This window comes from Dama dama, chromosome 27 (genome assembly GCF_033118175.1).
Source record: "Dama dama isolate Ldn47 chromosome 27, ASM3311817v1, whole genome shotgun sequence".
Taxonomy (NCBI): domain Eukaryota; kingdom Metazoa; phylum Chordata; class Mammalia; order Artiodactyla; family Cervidae; genus Dama; species Dama dama.
In genome coordinates, this window is record NC_083707.1 from 24,634,887 (window position 1) to 24,658,740 (window position 23,854).

Below are 23,854 nucleotides of genomic sequence, written 5' to 3' on the forward strand. Positions count from 1 at the left end.
GAAGAGATCTAGTATTTCCCACTCTATTGTTTTCATCTATTTCTTTGCACTGTTCATTTAACAAGGTTCTCTTATCTCTCCTTGCTATTCTTAGGAACTCTGCATTTAATTGGGTATATATTTCTCTTATTCCTTTGCTTTTTGTCTCTCTACTTTTCTCAGCTATTGTATATAAACATTACATTTTACATCTTCTTGATCTACCCACCTATCAATGGACAATTGCTTCCATATCTTGGCTATTGTAAATAATGCTGCAGTGAACTTGGTGCTGCAGGTATCTTCTCAAGTTAGTGTTTTCATTTCCTTTGGATAAATACCAAGGAGTGGAATTGTTGGATCATATGGTAGACAGGTATGCAAACGTGTCTGATTCAGGATATAACATAAAAATGTGCAATTAGCAATTGTGTACTTTACTGTTATGCTTTCAAATAAAACAAACAAAAAAATTGTTCAAAACAAACAAAAAAAATTGGTCATATGGCCATATCTAAATGACTTGCTTGATTTAGGGTGGCAGTAGAAAAGCCATACAATTTAAGGAGATTAGAGAAAAATGGCTGAAGTCCCTTGGGTCCCAATGTGGTCCTTCCCAGAGTTTCTGTTCACTGCTCTGGGAAGATGGTGCTCCTGTTCAGAGTTCCTATTCAGTGCTCTGGGAAGATGATGAGGGAGGCTTTATATGTGTATGTATATGTGTGTGTCCCCTGGAGAAGGAAATGACAACCCACTCACAACTCTTGCCCAGAAAATCCCATGGACAGAGGAGCCTGGTAGGCTCCAGTACATAGCGTCACAAAGAGTCAGACATGACTGAGCGACTTTACTTTATATGTGTGTGTGTGTACACTGTACACTTATAAATGTGTATATAAAATCTTTACATTAAGTTTATTTACAATTGTAGGTTAATTTATTCTGTATAGCAAAATTATTCAGTTATATATATGTGCATACATTTTCTTATTCTTTTCCATTATGACTGTCTTAGAATATTGAATTCCAGTGCTATACAATAAGACCTTGTTGCTTATCCATCCTATATATAATAGTTTGCCTGTGTTAATCCCAAACTCCCATTCCTTCCCCTCTCCTAGCCTCTTCACTGGGCAACCACAAATCTCTTCTCTGAGTCTGTTTTTGTTTTGTAGATATGTTGATTTATATCATATTTTAGACTCCTCATATAAGTGACATATGGTATTTGTCTTTCTCTTTCTCACATACTTTTGCTTAATATGATAATCTCTAGGTCTATCCATATTGTTGCAAATGGCATTATTTCATTTTGATGGCTGAATAATACTCCATTATACACACATATGTGTGCTTACACATCACACACACACGTATATATATGAATGTTGATGGACATTTAGGTGGTTTGGATGTTGTAAATAGCACTGTTACGAACATAGGGGTGCATGTATCTTTTCAAATTATATTTTTTTCTGGATATATGCCCTGAAGTGGGATTGCTAGATAATATGGCAACTCTAATTTTCTGAGGAACTTCCATACTGTTTTCCACAGTAGCTGAACCAGTTTACATCTGCACCAACAGTATAGGAGGGTTTCATTTTCTTCACACCCTTTCCAGCATTTGTCATTTGTAGACTCTTTTTCCCTTATATTTGTAACTAGAGGATAATTGCTTTGCAATGTTGTATTGGTTTCTGCTGTACAACATGAATCAGCCATAGGTATACATATGTCCCCTCCCTCCCAACCCCTTATCCCACCCCTGTAGGATATCAGAGAGCACCAGGTTGAGCTCCCTTCATCATACAGCAAATTACCACTGACTGTCTATTTTACATACGGTAATGTGTATGTTTCAGTGCTACTCTCTCAATTTGTCCCACGTTCTCCTACCCACACAACATCCACAAGTCTGTTCTTTAAGTCTGGATCTCTATTGTTGTCCTGCAAATAGGCTCATCAATACCATTTTCCTAGATTCCATGTGATCAATATTGAGTGCAGCACTTTCATAGCATCATCTTTCAGGATTTGAAATAGCTCAACTGGACTTCCATCACCACCACTAGTTTTGCTCATAGTGATGCTTCCTAAGGCCCACTTGACTTCACATTCCAGGATGTCTGGCTCTAGGTGAGTGATCACACCATCATGATTATCTGGGTCGTGAAGCTCTTTTTTGTACAGTTCTTCTGTGTATTCTTGTCACCTCTTCTTAATATCTTCTGCTTCTGTTAGGTCCATACCATTTCTGTCCTTTATTGAGCCCATCTTTGCATGAAATGTTCCCTTGGTGTCTCTAATTTTCTTGAAGAGATCTCTAGTCTTTCCCATTCTGTTATTTTCCTCTATTTCTTTGCATTGATTGCTGAGGAAGGCTTTCTTATCTCTCCTGGCTATTCTTTGGAACTCTGCATTCAAATGGGAATATCTTTCCTTTTCTGCTTTGTTTTTTGTTTTTCTTCTTTTCACAGCTATTTGTAAGGCCTCCTCAGACAGCCATTTTGCTTTTTTGCATTTCTTTTTCTTGGGGATGGTCTTAATCCCTGTCTCCTGTACAGTGTCACGAACCTCTGTCCATAGTTCTTCAGGCACTCTGTCTATTGAATCTAGTCCCTTAAATCTATTTCTCACTTCCACTGTATATTCATAAGGGATTTGATTTGGGTCATACCTGAATGGTCTAGTGGTTTTCCCCACTTTGTTCAATTTAAGTCTGAATTTGGCAATAAGAAGTTCATGATCTGAGCCACAGTCAACTCCCAGTCTTGTATTTGCTGACTGTATAGAGCTTCTCCATCTTTGGCTGCAAAGAACATAATCAATCTGAATTTGGTGTTGACCATCTGGTGATGTCCATGTGTAGAGTCTTCTCTTGTGTTGTTGGAAGAGGGTGTTTGTTCTCTTGGCAGAACTCTATTAGCCTTTGCCCTGCTTCATTCTGTACTCCAAGGCGAAATTTGCCTGTTACTTCACGTGTTTCTTGACTTCCTAATTTTGCATTCCAGTCCCCTATAATGAAAAGGACATCTTTTTGGGGTGTTAGTTCTAGAAGGTCTTGTAGGTCTTCACAGAAAGGCTCAACTTCAGCTTCTTCAGCATTACTGGTCGGGGCATAGACTTGGATTACTGTGATATTGAATGGTTTGCCTTGGAAACAGATCATTCTGTCGTTTTTGAGATTGCATCCAAGTACTGCATTTCAAACTCTTTTGTTGACTATGATTTGTTGTTGACTATGACTATGACACTCATCTCACACGCTAGTAATGTAATGCTCAAAATTCTGCAAGCCAGGCCTCAGCAATACGTGAACTGTGAAATCCAGATGTTCAAGCTGGTTTTAGAAAAGGCAGAGGAACCAGAGATCAAATTGCCAACACCCGCTGGATCATAGAAAAAGCAAGAGAGTTCCAGAAAAGCATCCATTTCTGCTTTATTGACCATATATGCCAAAGCCTTTGACTGTGTGGATCACAATAAGCTGTGGAAAATTCTGAGAGAGATGGGAATCCCAGACCACCTGACCTGCCTCTTGAGAAACCTATATGCAGGTCAGGAAGCAACAGTTAGAACTGGACATGGAACAACAGACTGGTTCCAAATAGGAAAAGGAGTATGTCAAGGCTGTATATTGTCACCCTGCTTATTTAACTTCTATGCAGAGTACATCATGAGAAACGCTGGGCTGGAGCTTGATTCCATAAGCTGGAATCAAGATTGCCAGGAGAAATATCAATAACCTCAGATATGCAGATGACACCACCCTTATGGCAGAAATTGAAGAAGAACTAAAGAGTCTCTTGATGAAAGTGAAAGAGGAGAGTGAAAATGTTGGCTTAAAGCTCAACATTCAGAAAACTAAGATCATGGCATCTGGTCCCATCACTTCATGGAAAATAGATGGGGAAACAGTGGAAATAGTGGCTGACTTTATTTTTTAGGGTTTGAAAATCACTGCAGATGGTGATTGCACTCTTGAAATTAAAAGATGCTTGCTCCTTGGAAGGAGAGTTATGACCAACCTAGGCAACATATTAAAAGGCAGAGACATTACTTTGCCAACAACGGTCCGTCTAGTCAAGGCTATGGTTTTTCCAGTTGTCATGTATGGATGTGAGAGTTGGACTATAAAGAGAGCTGAGCGCTGAAGAATTGATGCTTTTGGAACTGTGGTGTTGGAGAAGATGCTTGAGAGTCCCTTGGACTGCAAGGAGATCCAACCAGTCTATCCTAAAGGAGATCTGTCCTGGGTGTTCATTAGAAGGACTGATATTGAAGCTGAAACTCCAATACTTTGGTCACCTGATGTGAAGAACTGACTCATTTGAAAAGACCCTGATCCTGGGAAAGATTGAGGGCAGAGGAGAAGGGGACGACAGAGGATGAGATGGTTGGATGGCATCACCGACCTAATGGACATGGGTTTAGGTAGACTCCGGCAGTTGGTGATGGACAGGGAGGCCTGATTGTCTGCGGTTCATGGGGTCACAAAGAGTCAGACATGACTGAGCGACTGAACTGAACTGATGTGCTTAATTGTGTATGACTCTTTGTAGCCCCATGGACTATATAGCCCACCATGCTCCTCTGCCCATGGCAGTTTCCAGGCAAGAATACTGGAATGGGGTCCCATTTCCTACTCCAGGGAACCTTCCTAACCCAGGGATCGAACCTGCATCTCTTGCAATCTCATGCATTGGCAGGCAGATTCTTTACCTGCCACCTGGGAAGCCCCATTTCTCAATTCCATATATATGCTTTAATATATGATATTTGTTTTTCTTTTTCTGACTTACTTCACTCTGTACAACAAGCTCTAAGTTCCTCCATCTCACTAGAGGTGACTCAAATTTCTTCCTTTTCATGGCTGAGTAATAGTCCATTTTCTACATGTACCACAACTTCTTTATCCACTCATCTGTCCAAGGACATGTAGGTTGCTTCCATGTTCTAGCTACTGTAAGCAGTGCTGCAATGAACATTGGGGTACATTTTATTTTGAATTATGGCTTTCTCAGTATATAAGCCCAGCAGTGGGATTACTGGGTCATGTGGTAGTTTTATTCCTAGTTACTTAAGAAATATTCATACTGTTCTCTATAGTGGCTATATCAATATACATTCCCACCAATAGTGCAAGAGAGTTCCATTTTCTCCACACCCTCTCCAGCATTTATTTTCTGTAGATTTTCTGGTGATGGCCATCTGACCAGTGTGAGGTGATACCTCATTGTAGTATTGATGTGCCTTTCTCTAATGATGAGTCATATTTAGCATTTTTATGTATTTATTTGCCATCTGTATGTCTTCTTTGGAGGAATGTCTATTTAAATCTTCTGCTTATTTTTTGATTGGTTTATTTGTTTTTCCAATATTGAGCTGTATGAACTGCTTATATATTTTAGAGATTAATCCTGTGTCAGTTGCTTCATTTGCATTTTTTCTCCCATTCTGAGGGTTCTTTTTTCATCTTGTTTATTGTTTCCTTTTTGTGTAAAAGCTTTTAAGTTTAATTAGATCCCATTTGTTTTTATTTCCATTATTCTAGGAGGTGGGTCAAAGAGGATTTGCTGCAATTTATATCAAAATGTATGCTGCCTACATTTTCCTCTAAGAGTTTTTTTTCTTTTTCTTATAATTTTATTTTTTTCCATCTATTTTTATTAGTTGGAGGCTAATTACTTTACAATATTGTAGTGGTTTTTGCCATACATTGACATGAATCAGCCATGGATTTACATGTGTTCCCCATCCTGAACCCACCTCCCACCTCCCACCCCATCCCATCCCTCTGGGTCATTTTATAATTCCTGGTCTTACATTTAAGTCTTTAATTCATTTCCATTTTGAGTTTATTTTTGTGTATGTTGGTTAGGCAGTGTTCTAATTTCATTCTTTTACACATAGCTGTCCAGTTTTCCCAGCACCACTTATTAAAAGAGACAGTCTCTTCTCCATTGTATATTCTTGCCTTCTTTGTCAAAGATAAACCCATGCACCTGTGGGCACCTTATCTCTGGGTTTTCTATTCTGTTCCACTGGTTTATTTTTATATTTTTGTGCAAATACTATACTATCTTTAGGACTGTGGCTTTGTAGTACTGTCTGAAGTCAGGTTGATAACTCCAGTTCCAGTTTTCCTTTTCAAGGTCGCTTTTGCTATTCAGGGTCTTTAGTGTTTCCATGCAAATTCTGAAAGTTTTTGTTCCAGTTGTGTGAAAAATCCCACTGGGAATTTGATAGGGATTGCATTGAATCTGGAAGATTGCCTTGGGTAGTATAGTCATTTTTTCACAATATTGATTCTTCTAACCTAAGAACAGGGCTTCTCTGAAATCTCAGTTGGTAAAGAATCTGCCTGCAATGCAGGTAACCCCGGTTTGATTCCTGGGTTGGGAAGATCTGCTGGAGAAAGGGATAGGCTACCCACTCCACTATTCTTGGGCTTCCCTTGTGGCTCAGCTGGTAAAGAATCTGCCTGCAATGTAGGAGACCTGGGTTCCATCCCTAGATTGGGAAGATCCCTTGGAGAAGAGCAAGGCTACCCACTCTAGTATCCTGGCCTAGAGAATTGCATGGCCTGTATAATCCCTGGGATTGCAAAGAGTTCATGTAGGCCCATCTAGTCAAAGCTATGGTTTTTCCAGTAGTCATGTATGGCTGTGAGAGTTGGACTATGAGAAAGCTGAGCCCCAAAAAACTGATACTCTTGAACCGTGGTGTTGGAGAAGACTCTTGAGAGTCCTTGGACTGCAAGGAGATCCAATCAGTCCATCCTAAAGAAAACCATTCCTAAATATTCATTGGAAGGACTGATGCTGAAACTCCAATACTTTGGCCACCTGATGTGAAGAGCTGACTCATTTGAAAAGACCCTGATGCTGGGGAATATGGAAGTCAGGAAGAGAAGGGGATGACAGAGAATGAGATGGTTGGATGGCATCACCAACTCTATGGATGTGAGTTTGAGTAAGCTCCAGGAGTTGGTGATGGACAGGGAAGCCTGGCATGCTGCAGTCCATGGAGTCGCAAAGAGTCGGACACGATTGAGTGAACTGAACTGAATCTAAGAACATGATATATCTCATCTGTTTGTATCATCTTTGATTTCTTGCATGAGTGTCTTGTAGTTTTTGTATACAGGTCTTTTGTCTCCTTAAGTGTGTTTGTTCCTACGTATTTAATTCTTTTGGTTGCTGTGGTAAATGGAATTGATTCCTTAATTTCTCTGATTTTTCATTGTTAGTAGAGCTCAGTTGGTAAATCATCGGCTTGCAATGCAGGAAACCCGGGTTTGATTCCTGGGTCAGGATGGTCCCCTGGAGAAGGAAATGGCAGCCCACTCCAGTAGTCTTGCCTGCAGATACCCATGGACAGAGGAGCCTGACAGGCTACAGTCCATGGGATCACAAGAGTTGGACATGACTTAGCAACTTATCCACCACCAGTGTGTAGGAATGCAAGGGATTTCTGTGTACTGATTTTGTATCCTGCAACTTTACTAAATTCACTGATTAGCTCTAGTAGTTTTTGGATAGTACCTTTAGGGTCTTTTATGTATAATTTCATGCTGTCTTCAGACAATGAGAGTTTTACTTCTTTTTTTCCAATCTAGATTCCTTTTATTACTTCTCTGATTGCCATAGCTAGGACTTCAAAACTATGTTGAATAACATTGGTAAGAGTGGGTACCCTTGTCTTGTTCCTGATCTTAGAAGAAATGTAAACTTTTTCAAGATGGTCATTCTGACCGGTATGAGGTGGTATCTCATTGTAGTCTGGATTTGCATTTCTCTAGTAATTAGAGGCCTTACAAATAGCTGTGAAAAGAAGAAAAACAAAAGGCAAAGGAGAAAAGGAAAGATATTCCCATTTGAATGCAGAGTTCCAAAGAATAGCCAGGAGAAATAAGAAAGCCTTCCTCAGCAATCAATGCAAAGAAATAGGGGAAAACAACAGAATGGGAAAGACTAGAGATCTCCAAGAAAATTAGAGATACCAAGGGAACATTTCATTCAAAGATGGGTTTGATGAAGGACAGAAATGGTATGGACCTAACAGGAGCAGAATATATTAAGAAGAGATGGCAAGAATACACAGAAGAACTGTACAAAAAAGAGCTTCACGACCCAGATAATCATGATGGTGTGATCACTCACCTAGGGCCAAACATCCTGGAATGTGAACTCAAGTGGGCCTTAGAAAGCATCACTTCGAACAAAGCTAGTGGAGGTGATGGAATTCCAGTTGAGCTATTTCAAATCCTAAACGATGATTCTGTGAAAGTGCTGCACTCAATAAGCCAGCAAATTTGGAAAACTCAGCAGTGGCTACAGGACTGGATAACATCAGTTTTCATTCCACTCCCAAAGAAAGGCAATGCTAAAGAATGCTCAAACTACCACACAGTTGCACTCATCTCACACGCTAGTAAAGTAATGCTCAAAATTCTCCAAGCCAGGCTTCAGCAATATGTGAACCATGAACTTCCAGATGTTCAATCTGGATTTAGAAAAGGCAGAGCAACCAGAGATCAAATTGCCAACACCCGCTGGATCATAGAAAAAGCAAGAGAGTTCCAGAAAAACATCTATTTCTGCTTTATTGACTATGCCAAAGCCTTTGACTGTGTGGATCACAATAAGCTGTGGAAAATTCTGAGAGAGATGGGAATCCCAGACCACCTGACCTGCCTCTTGAGAAAACTGTATGCAGGTCAGGAAGCAACAGTTAGAACTGGACATGGAACAACAGACTGGTTCCAAATAGGAAAAGGAGTACATCAAGGCTGTATATTGTCACCCTGCTTATTTAACTTCTATGCAGAGTACATCATGAGAAATGCTGGGCTGGAGCTTGATTCCATAAGCTGGAATCAAGATTGCCAGGAGAAATAGCAATAACCTCAGATATGCAGATGACAACACCCTTATGGCAGAAATTGAAGAAGAACTAAAGAGTCTCTTGATGAAAGTGAAAGAGGAGAGTGAAAAAGTTGGCTTAAAGCTCAACATTCAGAAAACTAAGATCATGGCATCTGGTCCCATCACTTCATGGAAAATAGATGGGGAAACAGTGGAAATAGTGGCTGACTTTATTTTTTAGGGTTTGAAAATCACTGCAGATGGTGATTGCAGCCATAAAATTAAAAGATGCTTACTCCTTGGAAGGAGAGTTATGACCAACTTAGATAGCATATTAAAAAGCAGAGACATTACTTTGCCAACAAAGGTCCGTCTAGTCAAGACTGTGTTAATCAAGAGCAAACTCCGGGAAATGGTGAAGGATGGGGAAGCCTGGTGTGCTGCAGTCCATGGGGTCATAAAGAGTTGGACATGACAGAGCAATTGAACAACAACAAACTTTTCAGAATGAACGTTAAGATCTGCATCATTTGGGTTAAAATACTACATACAGTTGACCTTGAACAATATGGGATTTGAACCATGTGCATCCTCTTACACAGTTTTTTTTTTTTTTTTTCCCAATATCAAATACTACAGTCCTACACTATTTGCAGGGCTTCCCAAGTGGTGCTAGTAGTAAGGAAACCACCTGCCAATCCATAAGAGACATGGATTTAATCCCTGGGTCAGAAAGATCCCCTGGAGGAGGGCATGGCAACCCACTCCAGTGTTCTTGCTGAAGAATCCCATGGACAGAGGAGCCTGGTGGGCTACAGTCCACAGAGTCACAAAGAGTAGGACACTACACTGAAGTGACTTATCATGCATGTACGCAGATTATTTGCAGTTAATTGACTCCACACAGGCAGAGTAGCCAGAGACACAGAAGGCACATTTGAAGTTCCATGGAGATTTTCAAGCATGGCACAAGGTGGGCACCCTTAACCCCCATGTGTTCAAGGGTCAGCTGCACTACACTGCTGTATTTAAAGCGGATAACCAACAAGGACCTACTGTATCGCACATGGAACTCTGCTCAATGTTATGTGGCAGCCTGGATGGGAGGGGAGTTTGGGAAAGAATAGACACCTATATACGTATGACTGAGTCCCTAAGCTCTTCACATGAAAGTGTCACAACACTGTTAATTGGTTATTCAAAATAAAAGTTTTTTTTAAATGAATAAAAAATAACAATAGGAAAAAAAGTGTTATGAACTGCAAAAAGAAAATTGGCCTTGAACATTTCCTAAATGTATGCCTTAACATTTGATATTCAAATTATTTTCTCTTGAAGCATCTAGTGGGACATTTTCCTTTCTCATTTTCTTATTAACTGCTTCTGCTTTTCTAGAAGCACACTTTTCAGTGGCCTTGTCTGTAATTTGATCAGGTCACCAAGGATGTTTCCGACTTCTTTAAATTCAGTATCTTCATAAATTTTTAAATTTTGCTTTACACTCGACATGCATTCTAATTACATGATATTATTTGGGTTAAGCCAAACCACTCAAGTATGACATTGACTCAATGAGGCAGAAATGAATATTAGTGAAAAATGGGGAAGGGCTGTTTGAGTAGTCACTAAATAATTTATTCTTTTGTGAATATTTTCTTTTTTTTTTTTTCTTCACTAACCAACCTCATAAGGTTGAAGATTTTAATAATCAACAGTCACATAAAGAATTCCTTGTACTTTTGATTTATATTCTCAGTCATAATCCTGTAGATCCGAAAAAACCAAAGATAATGAAATCAACATTCTTCCAAAATGAAAAGTAGAGCTGTGAATGGCTTCTCAATTGCTGAGCCATCTAGAGTTTGCCAGTGTTACTAATGATCTGAAAGAAAATGAAAGCCATGTTGCAGTTTGTGAGAGTAGACCTTTGAGCCAGAGGTGCGGAGTTATCCATAAACTGCAATATTAGAATGAAATCACAACCTCCCTCACCCCAAAAGGAACTGAAGCCCTTGCCCCACCCTCTCTTAATTCCAGTTCGAGATGTCAGTCAGCATCTTGGCAGCAAAATCACAAAATGTTACACCTTCTTATAAAATAATGACAGTCAGTCAGTCGGATACTGGGTATCTACATAACTGGGAGGAAAATCCGTTTAATTTTCTTCCATAAAGATTTGTACTAGGCAGAGAACAGACTTGTGGTTGCCAGTGGGGAGGATGAATTGGAAGTTTAGGATTAGCAGATGCAAACTGTTATGTATAGAATGAATAGACAACAAGGTCCCACTATATAGCACAGGAAACTATATTAAATATCCTGTGATAAACCATAATGGAAAAAAATGTGAAAAATATGTGTATGTATGTACATATTTATGAAAGTCTTAGTTGCTTAGTCGTGTCCAACTCTTTGCAACCTCATGGACTGTAGCCCGCCAGGCTCCCCTATCCATGGAATTCTCCAGGCAATAACAGTGGAGTGGGTAGCCACTGCCTTCTCCAGGGGATCTTCCAGATCCAGGAATCAAACCCAGGTCTTCAGGTAGATTCCTTACCATCTGACCCACCAGGGAAAACCTAATATATATAACTGAATCATTTTACGGTGCAACAGAAATGAAAGCATGGTAGATCAACTATACTTTAAATATTTGTACTAGGATTCTCAAATGTAAAGGAAAAAGTAAAATTTAAAGTTGGTTCACTCAGAGACCCAAACTCATCTTATGTCATGATGCTTTCTTAATCTACTAAGAATTTCCCAAACAGTAGCTATTAATGATTTGCTTGTTCAGTATTCCTGTTTGCAAGCATGGCATCCCTGCCTCTCCCTTTCAGCTGTTCTATCTGTGTCATGATTCTGTGAACAGGAGAACAAATGGCAGCCAACTCCCACTAAAAAATCAAAGCTTTGAAAGGCCATGGCAGAAGCAGAGAGTTTCTCTCAGGTGTCAGAGTTCTTGAGTGCCTCTCTTGTCTCTGTCCTAATTAAATTCCCAGTGAAGCTATTTGCCTCTTATGGGACATTTGACTCCTGGCTGACAGAAGCCCTTTTCTCCCTTTGGGAGAGAGGGTGGAGGGGGATGGATCTTGACTTGTCTTCATTATGCCTCAGAGAACTAGAAGGATGAAGTAACACCCCTCATTTTAGTTTAGGAAATGAATCTTACTATCTGAAAAATTAAAATATGGTTAGGAAAAAATTCTGTTAAAATACTTTCAAGTTCTAGAATCACTACAGTTTTGGAGCATGCCTTTACTTATGTGCTTAAGAATATTTTCCAAGGATTTTAAGTTTATTACTGTAAATTTAATAATTATAATAATTGCTTGATGAAAGGTAAGAATATAAAAATGAACTCCTAGGTATATGTGTGCACTCTCAGTTGTTCACTCACCTCTGACTCTTTGCAGCCCCATGAAGTTGTAGCCCACCAGGCTCTGCTGTCCATGGAATCTTCCAGGCAAGAATAATAATCATATAAAACATAAATAATTGAAGAGTTTTAAATCACTATTTTTCAGTAAAAATTTCTAAAATGTCATCAAAAAGTAGACTTACATCATTCAGTTCAGTCGCTCAGTCATGTCCAACTCTCTGCGACCCCATGGACTGCAGCGCTCCAGGCTTCCCTGGCCATCACCAACTCCCGGAGCTTGCTCAAACTCATGTCCATCCAGTCGGTGATACGAGCATATGATTATTTTATGCAAATAAATACTGGAGTTTTTATTGGAGTATGATTGCTTTACACTGTTGTTAGTTTCTGCTGGACAACAAAGGGAATCAGCTACACGTATACATATCTCTTCCTCCCCTTCCCACTCCCACCTTTCTAGGTCATCACAGAGCACTTGGCTGAGCCCCTTGTGTTATACAACAGCTTCCCACTAGCTATCTATTTTACACATGGTAGTGTATATATGTCTGTGCTACTCTCTCAATTCATCCCACTCCCCGCTTCAGGTATTTAACAATACCTAAAGCAGCATTCCAAGTCTTGTTTATGCTAATCATATATATAAAATACACTTCTAAAGCAATACACATCTAAACTTCAGTGTAGTCAGCCTGGTATACAAAGCATTGGCCTGAAACAAACAAACAAAATACCCAACTCATTTCCCTGTTGTGCCACTTATAAGTTATTGACCTCTAAATGTATCCTTGAACTCCTGGGGCCCTCACTTTCCTCTGTTCTAGGTTGTGAAGTTTGTAATCTGGGGTCATTAGCCTCATCATGTAGGCTCTGCTCACTCCTGAATTGGTCAGGTCCAAATGCGTTGTTAACAAATGTAGCACATAAAACGTGTTCATGATTCCCATCATTTTCCACTAGTCTAGAGAAATTCCTATGCGTTGAAGATGGATTTAATATGTACTTTTTGGAAAACTTAAATATTAAGGTCTTCAGTGTCTTTCTACAGTAAGAAGCAACCACCAGAGTGGTTGGACCAGAGTCTAAAAAAACCTAGCTATTCTTTTCCCATCATGTCACTTGTCTATCTTTCTGCTGCTACTCCTACATCACTTCAGTCATGTCCGACTCTGTGCAACCCCATAGACGGCAGCCCACCAGGCTCCTCTGTCCCTGGGATTCTCCAGGCAAGCTATCTTTGTGAGAGCAGGTGTATTTATTTGATTAAGGGTATCAGTGGCTTCTCATGAAAGAATAGCCGAATTAAATCAACTAATTTATTTTGTGCTCATGTTCAAGATACTAGGAAGAAACTTATTTGTGTCTCATCTGTGCTGATTGTTTTCCAGGACCCACTGATCTCAGCATGAAGAGGCAGTTGGCGACCAGCTCAGGATCATCTAGCAGTTCAAGCTCCAGACCTCAGCTGAGTCCAACTGAAATCAACGCAGTGAGACAGCTGGTTGCGGGATATCGAGAATCCGCCGCATTTTTACTGCGTTCCGCAGATGAACTGGAAAATCTTATTTTACAACAGAACTGAGTCCGACAACGACCCTCTTCATGGAGGTCTAAATTTGCAGTTTCCACTAATGACATTTTGATTTCCCAGCAGAGACGCGTCTGGTCTTAACTGCACAGTCTTAAGAGAAATACTTCCATTATGCCACATTGTCCTTGATCCATAAAGTGATGTGTTTCGGTGCTTCAAAGGAACCCTGGCCTCTGAAGTACTTGAGATACGTTAATGTGTGCAGCCTACTGCTTTTTGTTTTGGTGTGCCCGCAAAAATATCTGGGGCAAAAAAAAAAAAAAAAAAAAAGAGGCTGTGTATTCCTAACTCAAGGATAAAACAGAAGAAGCTTGTGGTATAAAAAATAGTTCAAAGTCCAGCTGAAATATTAGTGGAATTTGCTACTGACTTACTGGACTGAAAGCTGCAGTATCTGGAAAAAAAATAAATAAATAAAAGCCAAAATTTCTTGTTGCTACAGGATATAGCAATGAAAAGGATCTTGTATTTTAAAAAAAAATGTAATTTTTATAAAAAGAAAACTTGTTTTTCATTCAGAATTGTCATTTTTACTTTGGTAACTTTTTCATAGGTCCTAAAAGAAAACTGTTTTGAGAAACTACTGTAAGTACCTTTTCCACATCCCTTTGCCTTCTCCTCTTTCCAAATTCTTTCTACAAAAATAACACTTGATGCTGGGGGAAAAAAAAAAAAAAAAAGGTACCCTTACCTATGTCCTTTAAATCGTCACATCAGGAACTACTTCCAAGAGAAGCCTGCATTTCTGCACTCACGCTGCTCTCAAGCATTCCACTCAGCACTGCAGCTTTACCATAGCGGTTTCACCACAGAATTTTTTTAATATTCAAAAGAGACATATCATTGAAAAAAAAATCACACCTTGATTTCTTACAGCTGCTCTCCCCGGATTGCCGCTGCTGTCTTACAGGCATCCTTCTAGCAGCCCTTGGATGTTGATGACTGAATGTTAAAGAGGTTGCAAGTGACAATCTGAAAATTTGCACTCTTGTGTGTTGCTTTCTTTTCTCTTTCAGGAATAGTTTCCAAAAAGAGACATTACCTCTCCTGAAACGATTTGTATAATTTACACTTGTAGGTAAAAACGATGTAAAGAACTCTCAGTGGATACAGCCGCAACTTACAATGAACTGTCCCCTCCTCCTCTCTCCCATACTTGACCCTTCTTATTTTATAGTGTTGGATACACATGAATGGTGTTCTCTTTGTGCACTGAGGCAAGCCTATTTTTAAAATATTTAGGGAGGAGTACATCCGTTTACGCTTCTTGTACACTTTTTCTGTTGTTTAGCTTTGGTTGGATTACAGATTCTTTGTGCATTCCTGAATTTGCCTTATTTCATGTAAAATTTATGTCATTTGGGTTTTGATAAGTTTAAGGCATCAGTGACATTTCTTAACTACTTGTTACATATAGTTTTTCAAGTAATGACTGTGGTTGTGACCAAGTAATGTGCACTTTTTCTTGTAACTGTGGACATTGCTATGCTTTTTTCTTCTAGTGTTTCTAGAATTATGGTTCCTTACAGTTATGTAAACAAAAAAACAAAAAAAAAAACACCTTTTGTGATACTGTTGGTGAATATAATGTGAAAATCTTATTGAAATATGAGTATTTTGGAAATACATAGATGCACAAACATCTTTTAAGGTGTGGATTTAGAATTTGCTTATTTAATTGAAAATTCAAAATATTGAGGGCTGGTATAATTTTCTGTTTTGTTGGGTTTAATAAACAGATTTCTGTGTTAAAACAATGATTGTGAAAACTTATAAATTTTCTTAATCATATGAAATATTATTTTATATCTACGCTTAACACAGAATTGACAATTCAAATATATTTCAAGAGCATCCCAAGGTCCCCCAGAATCTCCATATGCAGGCTAGTAAATAACTTATTCCAAGAAGGAGTAAAGCAAATCAGCAAACCATAGGTATTTCATTTGATTAAATATGATTTAAGAATGTATCTTTTATTCCCCATTTTAACATGACTAATTTGGCTCTTTAAGTCATATTTAGCATTTTGGGAAAAACATACCAGATTTAGGTCCCTGTTTTATGCTTTGGGATTTGTTATTGAATAGTATTTGAGGCTTTGGCATGGTTACTATTTCAAAAAGTAACACCCAGGTTTGGGTTCAACCTATATATAAAAATCCATAATAGTGATCCTTATTAAGCACTTTGATTGGAGAAGGCAAGTGCCAGCAAGGCGCTTCTGTTTTCATTTCATTTTCAAGTTATAACTCCCACTCCCATCCACCAAGAACTAAATCCCCCCCATGCCTTCTGCTTTTTGCACATTTATCTAAAAGAATAAGAGCTCCAGGACTCCCACTGTTTCCCTAGGAAAGCTCTGAGGACAAAACCATGTACCACTTTGCTTTCCTTTAGTAATTTGTACCTGAAAAGCACCCTGGTCTGTTTTTAATTCTCTGTCACATCCCCTTTATAAAGCCAGTTTGGATAAACTGGGTGCAGGTTCATATTCTTATTCAAATGAGGTGATAGAAAACTATCATACATATGGAGATCAAATAGATGTTTCTGTCACTTCTGACAGCTTTTCATACAGCCACGGTTTCTTGACACATATGTATTACTTTATCACACTTAGTAAGGAAACATTCCTTGAAGTAATGGCAGAGAATGCAAACACAAGTAGATACTGAATTTTCCTAAGTTGTGTAAAGTAACAATTTTTAAAAAGGGCATTCAGATAATGATAGCCACCATTTACTGATTATTTACACGTGGAAAAGGCATTTATTTCCTTTACTTCTGACAACACTAGGAGATCAGGATAGTCGCTTTTTATTTTACAACAAGGCTCATGAAGATGAAGTACCTTGCTAGGAGCCCCAAGAGAATGAGAACTAAAGCCCTCATTTGACCCAGGCAGGCCTGGTGCTGGAGCCCCCTCTATTGGTAGCCAGGGTCTGTTACCTCCCAGGGTTTTCCTGAGAGTTCAGAAGAATCCACCTGCAATTCAAGAGACATGGGAGATGCAGGTTCAATCCCTGGGTGGGGAAGATCCCCTGGAGGAGGGAAAATGGTAACCCATTCCAGTATTCTGGCCTGAAAAATCCAATGAACAGAAGAGCCTGGCAAGTCCAAAGGGTTACAAAGAGTCGGACATGACTGAGCAACTATACACACACTAAATCTTTACATTCTGTACCAACTTGGAACCTGACCAGTTTATACTAAAGTTTAACAGTTTTATTTATCTACAAAAGATAAATAATAGTTATTAAAACTGCACTTGACATCAAATAAAGCATTTGACTAAACACTGAGCATTTTATCCAACTTATGGAAGTTTAATTTCCTTTATGTTCTCTACAGATATAAAGAGCAGTCATAAAACCCACCACTAATGAAAATCAAACACACGGCGCATGAAGGAAAGGCAGTGACTTGTTTTTAAACATGATGGGTGCAGTAGTGAATCTGGAAAGGAAAGAGAAAAGGGATTATCCAACTGATGTTCATACATAAAGTTCATGAAGTTCATTCACCTGAGATTTTAGTCACTATGCAGGTGCTATCTGGTTATTTCAATTAATCCTGGTACCATTAACGTAATATTCATAGATTAGTCTTGGCATGCCAAAAATAATTTCACAAGGCCCAGGTTTCAAACTTTAGTTTGTTAAAAAAAAATCCAAAAATAAATCAGGTAGACATTACATTAACTCTCTTTATGTTTTAAAATATGTTTGACATGCAGAAATTCAGTGAAGCAAAAGCTAACCTACAGGAGTTTACCATTTAAAGAGAATTAAAATCTTTCTTAAAAATATTTTGGAAGGAGATAAAATGCTGCTAATAGTCTGTCTCAGGTTTTAAGATCAGTCATTTTCAACATTTTATTTTCTGATTACGAAAGAAACCTAGCAAATGCAGGAAATAAGGGGGAAAATTCCAGCATCCATGAAGAACAATGATAACATTTTACAGTGTGTCTTTCAAAGTTTATCTAAACAAGTAAACTTTTTAAAATTTTGCTCTGCATGGTGTTTCCTCATCTGCTTTTCTGTCCTAAAAGTATACCATGAATACTTTCCACATCATTAGGTATTCTCTTTATTATTTCTGAAGACTGTATGGTATTGTATGAATATACCTGTATTAATTTTCTATTACAACTGTAACAAATTATCCCAAACACTACAAATGTATTACAGTCTGATAAGTTGATGTATTGCTGATCCTGCTCACAGAGCCCTGTTTTGCTGTATCTCACTGAACACACTATTTGTTGAATGCATGGTAGGCAAGGCATGAGCTAAGAAGATTGAACTGCAGACATGTTTATTCTCTCCTGCCTGACAAAGCAGCTATAACATCACATATCATAGCCCCAAGGGCTTTTGAGGTGGAGCTTATGTAATAAAAGTAGCCCATGGCCAAGCGATCACCTCATGATGCGCATGCTCAGTGCTATAAGTGATCTCAGCTGTTACATAATTATTTACAAAACGTGGGGCAAGAGTGAGAGACCATGGGATGAGAGAGCCTGACCATTGCCATCTTGGCTGATTTTCTCTCTCTCTACTGTTGGAATTCTCACTAGGCTAAAATCTAGGTATTGAAAGGACTATGTTTTTTTTCTGGTGGTTCTGGGGGAGAATCCATTTCCTGACCTACTCTAGCTTGGAGGCTGCCTGCATTCCTTGACTTGGGGTCCCTTCATCTTCCAAGCCAGGAGCTTAGCATCTTCAAATCTCTCTAACTCTGACCTCCACTTCTATCCCTTCTTCCATCACCCTTCTGAGTTCATGGGGCCCATATGAATAAAATATGACAACCTTTAAAGTCAGATGATTAGCAGCCTTAATTCCATCTACAAACCTAACTCCTTAATTTTAACATGTAATAAAACAGATTCTGATGATTAGGATGTGGACATCTCTCTCAGGGAGGGGGGATCATTCTGCCTACTCTAGTATTTTAATTTCCTTTTATTCCCTTTTAAATTGCTCTCATACCCAGCTGTATTTCATCCATTCACTATAGTAAATTCCCAAGTCAGCAGCACAAACATTTTATAAATAATTGTCAGCTGCTGTATCTGTATTTTTTCTTCTGTATAAAGGGTCTTTAGCAAATTGTTTTAATGGCATTTTTCTCAAATATCACACATTCAAATCAAATGTAATAAATGCATATGTTAAGCATGCAGCTAAATCTTTCAAGTGAAATGAAACAAAAATACCTCTGAACTCTTTCCTTATTTTGATTTCTTAGAAAGTGATTCTGCCCAAGAATTCCCTGAAATGCATTTTAGGCAGTCTTATTAGACCAGAATAGGTATGGGAGGATCCAAAGCTTAATTAATTTCTGTAAGCAAGCCAACCACATTCATAAAACTTCTGGTGGTAATTACTAGTAGTGTTTTATGTACTCTGAACAAATAAAAGGTATTAACATTAGATGTTATTAGATGACATGTCTTTTAAAAGGGAAGATTTGGCAATAACCTATTGAATTTAGGATAAGCAAACAGGTTTAAAAATTAAACCTCTTTACCTCCATTTCTTTCTGAGAAAGCTATACTTTATTTACATATTAAAATTTTTATTTCCCGTCAATTACTGGGCTTTTTTTTTTTCCCTTTCAATGGCCATCCACTGAAAGAGAGGATCAAAGATAATTCAAGACCATTTACAATCATGTAAGAGGGAAAAAGAAAAACGGACCACAGAGAGCAGATATTATTACTCAAAGTGTGGAACTACACCAGTTTTTTTCCCTAGAAAATATTGACTTCTCATATTCTTTATTTATTGGGGAATGGAGGAGATCAGGCTGCCCATGAAAAATGCCTGTACTTATTGAAAGCACTCCATTACAGTGACAGAACAAGTGGCCAGAAATTCCACAGTAGATAATTTACTCTTACTTCCTCCACTGGTAGAAGGATTCCAAAGTCTGTTTTGATTCTTAGCTCATTTTAATTTCCATTCATTTAATTAGTGTATTCTTTAACCTACTATGTGGAGGCATCAGGCTCTGATACAGTGAAATTCCTGCTTCAAGGGGTCACATCTAGTAGAAGACAGAGACAGAAGTAAAGATGGTTAGAATATGAAGGATAAGGAAAGTGTGACATGTAATGATATAATAGGAACACATCAGACAGGTCAAATGAGATCATAGATCTCTATAGCAGTCTTGTCTGTATCAGGGGTTGGGGGGTGAGGGTGGGGGCGGGGGATGATGGTGCCGGACGCTAGCTGCTCACAAAGATGGAGCTGTGGGGAAGGAATACCTGGCAAAGTTGTAGAGTGTGTTCAGGGAGGATAGAAGAAGAATGAAAGATGAGTCAGTTAAAGATATTTTCAACTACAGAGGGCACCACAAGATGGGGATGGAGGAGGCACTGTATAGCATGGCACACAGTCGCTCACGCAGTTGCCAGAAGGCAGATGCTGAGATGAACAGAGACTGCTGCAGAGGAATAAAAGAGCCAGATCGCTGGTGTCTCTGTTAACTACTTGTGGGAACTTCAGCTCAAGATGACCTAGTGCTAGGTCACAGGACCACCCTCCATCCTCCAAAGTGGGGGGGAGGATGTGTTTCAACATTCCTGTCCACTCAGTCTTCCTTCAGATCTGTTTCCTAAGGATGAAGTCACTGGTTCCCCCCTTTCTGTGGTTTTAGGACAAAGCCCATTCCTTCCTTGTCCCTAGGCTGCTTAGGTAGTACTAGTTGTTTCTCATCATTAGGAGTTTGATTTACTTTGGAGGATGAAGAAGAGACAATGAGGGGTGAGTGGACCAGCTTGGAAAATATGTACACAACCCTATAAAAACACAAGACCTTCGCTGTCCTAAGGACGGATCTCCAGAAGTAGAAACACTGTCAGGACTTGCCATTTCACGAGCTCTCTGGTGGAAAACATAGGCTGAGGGGTAAAGATGGGAAGATAGTGACACTGGGGCATGTTTTCTACAAAAAGAAATGGAGATTCAGTGAGCATTCCACTGGCCCGCTTCCTGTCCTGTCCTTTTCCTCCTCTCCTTTACCTTCTCCCCACCAGTGATCAGTAAGTCAGCAGCCAAAACTTTAGAGGTTTCCTTGTCTTCTTTGAGTTTCTCTTCTGAGCGGGAAACAGGCAAAGACGCTGGAGGAAACGGAAGGCGTTAGGAGAAACAAGTTATTAGGTCTCATTGCCTCTGTCAAAAGTGAAATTTCAGAAGGTCCACCCTGAAACTGGGGAATTCAGGAATCTTCAGTTTCCCATCCCCAAATATGGATAGCACACTCCCATGTGGAGTGAGTTCTAAAACTAGACTACCAACAACATCGCAGAAGACAATGATCACAGATGGACGCCCCAATCTCAAAGGCTAACGTCACCTCCCAGAACTCTGCTCTCCCTGTCCTCAGCAAAACAAAAGCAGAAGTCAAGTAACATAGAAACTTACATTGCCATATGTAAAATAGATAGCCAACAGGAATTTGCTGTTTGGCTCAGGAAATTCAAACAGGGGCTCTGTATTAACCTAGAGGGGTAGGATGGGGAGGGAGATGGGAGGGAGTTTCAAAAGGGAGGGGATATATGTATACCTATGGCTGATTCATGTTGAGGTTTGACAGAAAACAGCAAATTTCTGTAAAGTAATTATCCTTCAATAAAAAATTAATTTAAAAAAAAGCAGAACTCAAATACGCCACCTCCAGGCTGCAGGTCAACAAGAAGTGTAACTATATATAGAAAAATAAAAGGGGGGAAAAAGATGTCAGGGAGAATCTAATCATACTGTATTAAGAGAAACAGTAGGTAGAACAATGGACATATTCCACAGATATGAATAAAATGCAAATAAAGAGCATGGCACCCATACATTCAACCAATAGCCAAGAATGAAAGTCAGGCAGACAGGGAAGAACAGTTCATACATTTTTAAAACATGTATTTGGGATAAAATCTCCCAATAAAACATTTTTATCTACAATAAATGCTTTGCTTGCAATGAGAAACTATAAGACCAAAGAAACAATTTCTCACATCATTTGACAACCCTAAATTATAACAATGTCACCTATGACAAAGCTTTCATTATAAGCAATCATTCTTCAAGAGTGCTTTAGAAAAAGACAGAAAAATCTATTATTGCATATATTTTCTATCCATTATAGAAATAGATAAGAGGGATGGCTTATACAGCATACCAGACCAAGGAGAGTATGAGGCACCTCTGAAGACTGGGAGAAAGAACCATCAGAATTTCCCTAGTGGGCCTGGCACTGGACTGGGACATGTTTTGACACAAAAACTGCAACCTCCTAATGGGGTATCCATGCTGGCTTTTTGTTTGTACTGGTGAAATGAAAATTCCTCATGAGTTGTGCATCTCTTGTCGGACACGTGACCACATGATATGTCACTTGAGCTTCACACATGCCATGTAGAGGGGAGCGGTGCTGATCCTAGACCAGCAGGAAGGCTATGACGGGCTGCTTCCACCTCTAAGTCAATTATTCCTCTTCTCTTCATTATTATGCAGCTTGGCTACAGAGACTGCCAACGCCAAAGGTCAAATGCAGATTTCTGCGTAGGATCCCAGAACCAAATAGGAAGCCATAGTCCTCTCCTGTGACTTCAATGTCATGTTTGGGGAGGATTTCTGTCTCACTGACTGCTACCCCCCACCACGGGACGTAATCAATGCATCCTTCTTCCCAGAGCCACTTAAAGACTGGGCATCTTCACTTTCATTCCACGCTTATGGGCAGGCTGCAATGGGTGGACTTTCGCTGAGCCCTCAGGGTGAGGGTTTTCAGCAGCCCACCCCTCACCTGCTCTTGGGCCCCAGAGGAGTGGCAGCAGAGGTTTCAGGCCCAGAGACTCCACGTCCAGATTGAATGAGGCTGGAGCCTGGGGAGTAAGGAGAAACAGCTAGAAAATGAAACAGACCTTTTTGAATCAGAGGCCTGCCCATATATGAAGCAAAACCTGTGTACAGGGGCATCCGTCCTTTGGGACAACCTCTCCTCATTAGCTGAGACATTGCTGCTGGTGTCATGACAGGAAAGGCCACCTCTTCTGACACTGGAAATGAATCCTAAATACACAGACAGCTATGGATGCTCACAAAGGAAAACCCAGCTGAATTTGGCAAACCCACATCACACAATCTTTTATTTCCTTTTTCACCACCTCATCATGCCTCTTTCAGTACCTCACTGAATATTAAGCAGAAGAAACTGTACATATATTCTTAATATATTACAAAAGTATTAGCAGATGATATTTATCTCTATCTTTGAAAGTATAATTATTACTGGACCATTTTGAGAGCTTTTTATTGTTCAGAAAGCACTGATGCATTGGTGTATCTGATTCATACAAGACAGAAGGCTTTATCATCATTTTCTGAAACTGAGGCTCAGAGTTTGGGGGCCTCTCCTAATTGTTACAGCCAAGACAAGAAGCCAGGCCTTCTAATTTTGAATCCTATATTTTTATTGTCCCTGCCCCCTCTCCATTATATCATATCACATTTCGAAGTGTTGTTTCTTTGACATGTTACAAACATACCTTATACCTATGTTTTTCTACTCGACTACATATCCCTTTAACACATTTATAACCTCGGAGACATTCAAACTAGAATTATCTTTTGATTTTTCTCTCCTCCTTTGCCTGTAGGTTTGGTTTTTTTCCTAATAAAAATTCATTAGGAAAGTCATTCAACCAGAATGCATGAAATGCCTCTAACCTGCAGAAGCCCATGCTGCTCTGGTATCAGAGTCAGGAGATTTAGACAGAAAAGAAACAGGTTTGTAGAGGGCCTGCAGGTCACCAGCGAGGATTTTGGCACCAGGCTGTGTGCTGACACCACTGGGCTAGATCCATTCGTCCATGCATGAGATGAGAGCAAGCCGTTTTACAAATATGAGCATGGTAGTACATATGAAGATAGAATAGATTTAAGGCACACACCAAATAAAATTCAGAATTAAAGAGCACTACTCCATCTCACATTCCTATTCAAGGCCTCGGCAATG

General features: G+C 39.4%; 1 protein-coding gene across 6 annotated transcripts in view; it reads left to right on the plus strand.

The window, feature by feature from the left end:
* Window positions 1-13,816, plus strand: part of NOL4 (nucleolar protein 4) — a 450,364-nt gene extending 436,548 nt beyond the window's left edge. For all 6 annotated transcript variants that reach the window (XM_061130798.1, XM_061130797.1, XM_061130799.1 and 3 more), the window contains one exon: window positions 13,623-13,816. In XM_061130798.1, the coding sequence (XP_060986781.1) occupies window positions 13,623-13,816 (194 nt within the window). The remainder of the gene's footprint in view (window positions 1-13,622) is intronic.
* The last annotated feature ends 10,038 nt before the right edge of the window (window positions 13,817-23,854 follow it).